Source organism: Athene cunicularia, assembly GCF_003259725.1.
Source record: "Athene cunicularia isolate RWA chromosome 6 unlocalized genomic scaffold, athCun1 chr6_part1, whole genome shotgun sequence".
In the NCBI taxonomy this organism is placed as follows: Eukaryota; Metazoa; Chordata; class Aves; order Strigiformes; family Strigidae; genus Athene; species Athene cunicularia.
The window spans coordinates 24,296,843-24,300,618 of NW_020799105.1; the positions used below are offsets into that span (position 1 = coordinate 24,296,843).

Genomic DNA, 3,776 nt, shown 5'->3' on the forward strand with positions numbered 1-3,776 from the left:
TTTGGAAGGAGTGTATGTAAACTTTGAGGCCTGTGGTTGAAATGAATTCTTAGGCTTCCTTGTATGCCACCTTGTATGTTAGAGCACTTGAACTATGTCATGCCCAGAACCTCTGGAGGAAATAATACCTTCTAGAGAGGCTCCTCCTGTTGGGGGGAGAACACTAAAGATGGCAATCTTTTTATTCCTCGGTAGCTGTCCAGGTGAATGCCCTCTTTCTAGGAGACATCGGGGGGTTTTGTTGTTTTGTACAGCTGCTTCATGCCCCATAGATGACATTTGAAGCTCGCTCTGTCTCTGCACATCCCAAAGCGTTGGGCATTTCCCAAGTCATGTCCCCACATGATCAGTTCTTGCTCACTCTGCCCCTCAGTGTTTGTGTCCCCGCTCCCTGAGTGATGCCTGTTTTAGAGAGGGGGCTCTGTCGCTGTGCGTTTGCCTGTGATAACATGTATTTACATCGAAGGAACCCCAAGTAGTTACTGAGGTTGCTCTGCGTTACCATTCTGACCTTATAATTCACAGCTTCATCAGTGTTATCATTTGTGAATTGTATTGGTATTGACTTTTCAGTTCAAAGCCAGATCCGTAAAATATCAAGGTAAAATATCAAGGATCACTGGGCTTAGAGCTCAAACACTAGAAAAGACTGCAAGAATTCAGCTTCAATACCCCAAATTCCTTTTGAGCACTCAGACACTTTTCACTCAACCTCATTAATACTTATTTTAACTCTGTACGGCGTTTGTCATCTTTCAGTTAAAAATCTGCTTCACTAGCTCAGATGACGAGTGTTAGATTTGATCTATTTGTGTGCTAATAACAAATATACAGATGCAGTTACAAAACTGAGTTGATTTCATGTTTAGAGGAAAGTATTTGAACAGACTTTCTTCAGCCATTCCTATACATTAGTTTTGTCTTGGTTGGCTCCATTATTTCTGGTGCTGTCAGAGAAGGATTTATTGATGATGGTTTATTCCCTTAGGTCACATCAGGAAGTGTTGGGGATTCTGAGCAAGAAGATCCTGCACCTCCTTGTACTAATTCCCGTCATAAATATGGTAAGTGCAAATACTTTGACTAGAGGCATGATGAATATACCAAATAGTATATGTTGCTGTGAAGTGCTGACATGTTGTTAAAATTCCCAACTCTACGGTGTGCAGCTGTCTCTTGGATATGTGAAGGGACAGCTCATGGAGTTTGTGCAGTCATCCCTAAGGAACAGCAGGGGCTGGGATTGCATGGCTGCAGAAGTAATGGTGCAGTAATTTGTTGGTGTGCTAAGGTTGGCATCTCCAAACTTAGCAGTGTAAAACCTCTCCACTTAAAATTACCTTTTTTTTGTAAAGACTTCCCAGACTTACATAGCTTAAACCTATGAATGTTACCTACCCTTTAAACCAAACAGTTTTGGTCAGGAGCCTGTCCAGTGTAGGAATTAATTAAAATCTTTATCTATTTTAAAATTTTTTAAAGATACTATTGTGATATGTTTGAGCAAGATGACTCTCTTAGGAAAATTGAAACGCAGAGGTACTTTGATCAGTCACAGTAATATGTACCTTTTGTTTGTGTTCTTTTCTTTGTAAAAACTTTGAATGGGGAAAAAAATCCCCTATTTCAGAAGATAAAGGAAATGTTTCGCAAGGTGAAGATTCTCAACAGAGGGAAGCACCTAGTGAAGACGGGTCTGCCCAGAGACCAACAAAGGGCAGATCAAGGAAGACAAAAGTACATTGTGCTTCAGCAAAGCAGCGTGAAAATCATTTGAATTCAAAAGAATTGCAAAGTCTGGGAGAAAAGAGTACCCAAGAGGAGATGGAAGAGATCAGTACTTCAGTAGCTAAAAGAAGAGGAAGAGTAAGGAAAGCAAACCTTTGCATACAAGAGGAAATGGTTTTACAGCATCCTCATCAGGAAGAAGTGGAAACTGATTCATTTGTGGGAGGGCATGGAGCTCCTCAAAGAGCAAGAAGAGGTAAAAGGAAAAATCCTACTGAGTTAAAGCATCCAAGTGAGAATCTTGAATCTTGTGGCAAGGATTCTTCAGTGGTAGGAAAACAACGTGCAAATAGAAAACAGACTTTGCAGGAGTGTGGCATCAATGGCATATTAGAGACTGAAGATGATCTAACCATATCTAGTAGCATTCAAAAAGAAAATTGCCAGCTGCAAACAGGATTAAAAAAGCCTGAAAACAAACCTGAGCAAGGTGGTGTAGACGTCAGAGGGGAAATGCTTCATTTCTTTAATAAGATACCTGCTGCAGGCAGTGACAGTCCTGCTCTTAACCATCGACAGCGGGCAAGAAATGAACAGGGCATGCTTAAACCAAAGCAGACTGACATCCCGCAAGAGAATCCAGCACAGAAAAATGGAACAAGATGTAGAAGACTTAAAGGTAGAAACGTTAATTTTGACCTTGAAGAAGGCAGCTTCAAGGTAGGTGGAGGAAATATGGTTTTACCTGAGTGTGACAAAGGAATGACTTGCAAAGACGGTCAGTGTGAGACTTCAGAAAATCCTTCTTTGCAAGTTAGGAGGAGCAGGAGAAGGCAAGTTGAATCCATTCTACAAGTACCTTGTGTTCCCTCTGTGGAGAACCAAAGACTAATTGCAGGTGATATCAAAGATGAGGCTTCCCTAAAAGAGCAAGATTCAGGTTTGGCTGCTACTCCCTCTTCAACCCAAGAGAATCCACCGAGACGAGGGAAAAGACGAGAGGTTGCTGCAGCATCACCAACACCTAGATCTCCTCCTGTCAGAAGACGTGGGTTGCCAAAAGGTGATGATAAAAAGATGAGTGTGAGAGAACAGGAAAATCCAGCTTTGGGAAAGAAAATTTTGCCGGCAAAAACAAATGCATCAGCGAGGGGCGCAAAGAAAAGGATTGATCTAGGAGGAGAGGTAGAAACTGGTAATATAGAGGAGGGTACTAATGAAGAACAAAATATGTCTTTGGAAACAGTGTCCTCTGGAAAAGAGAAGCCATTAGGAAGGGGCAGAAAGACAGGAACTGCTCTGGCATCCCACACAACTAATGCCATTTCTCTTAGAGGAAAACGCCGTTTGCCAGCAGATACTGGTAGAGAAGCAGCTCCTAAAGAATATCGAAAGGTTCCATTACAAACTTTTGATTCACCTGTGAAAGAAGATAAGCTGAGAAGAGGCAGACGGATAGGAATTGCCCTCTTGCTAGAAGGCACAAATTCTGTTCAGGGCAAGCAGGGCTTACCAAAACGAAGTACTAGAAATAAGCTGATTTTGGCCAGTCAAGAAACCCCTGAAGAACAACAAAATGGACTTTTGGCAGTAGCTCCACTGGCAAAAGGAAATCCATCAGGAGTGGTCAGAAAGAAAAGAATTCCTTCCAGATGTGAAGAAACTACTTCCCCTTTTCTCAGGAAAGATCCTGCCTCGCCCAGAGATCAATGTCAAAAGAGGATTAAGACACAAGAAGTTGCCCCTGAACAACAGGCAACTGCCTCTTCTCTCAGAAGAAAACGTCAGTTGCCAGCAGATGACTTGGCATCCAAAAAACTAAGATCAGGTAAGGCAAGAGTTGGCTTTCTAAATAGAGCTAAGTTATTGGTGGCTGTAACAATACTGTGTACAAAATTCTGGTATTAGTGTGGGCTGCCAGGCTCTAATGTAGATAGAGAGTCGGGCTGCAGTATAGCGAGCAGACTTCAGTGCATCGGGTCTGTGTTACCTTATAGAAACCAGATGGTTTTCCGAAGTCGAAGGGATTGGTTTTATGGGGTAGGACA

General features: G+C 42.2%; 1 protein-coding gene across 1 annotated transcript in view; it reads left to right on the plus strand.

Annotated features, from left to right (window-relative positions):
• Positions 1 to 3,776, plus strand: part of MKI67 (marker of proliferation Ki-67) — a 28,005-nt gene that overhangs the window by 12,214 nt on the left and 12,015 nt on the right. Inside the window, exons 13-14 of the mRNA XM_026851566.1 lie at positions 989 to 1,064; positions 1,631 to 3,556. Coding sequence (XP_026707367.1) covers positions 989 to 1,064; positions 1,631 to 3,556 — 2,002 coding nt within the window. The remainder of the gene's footprint in view (positions 1 to 988; positions 1,065 to 1,630; positions 3,557 to 3,776) is intronic.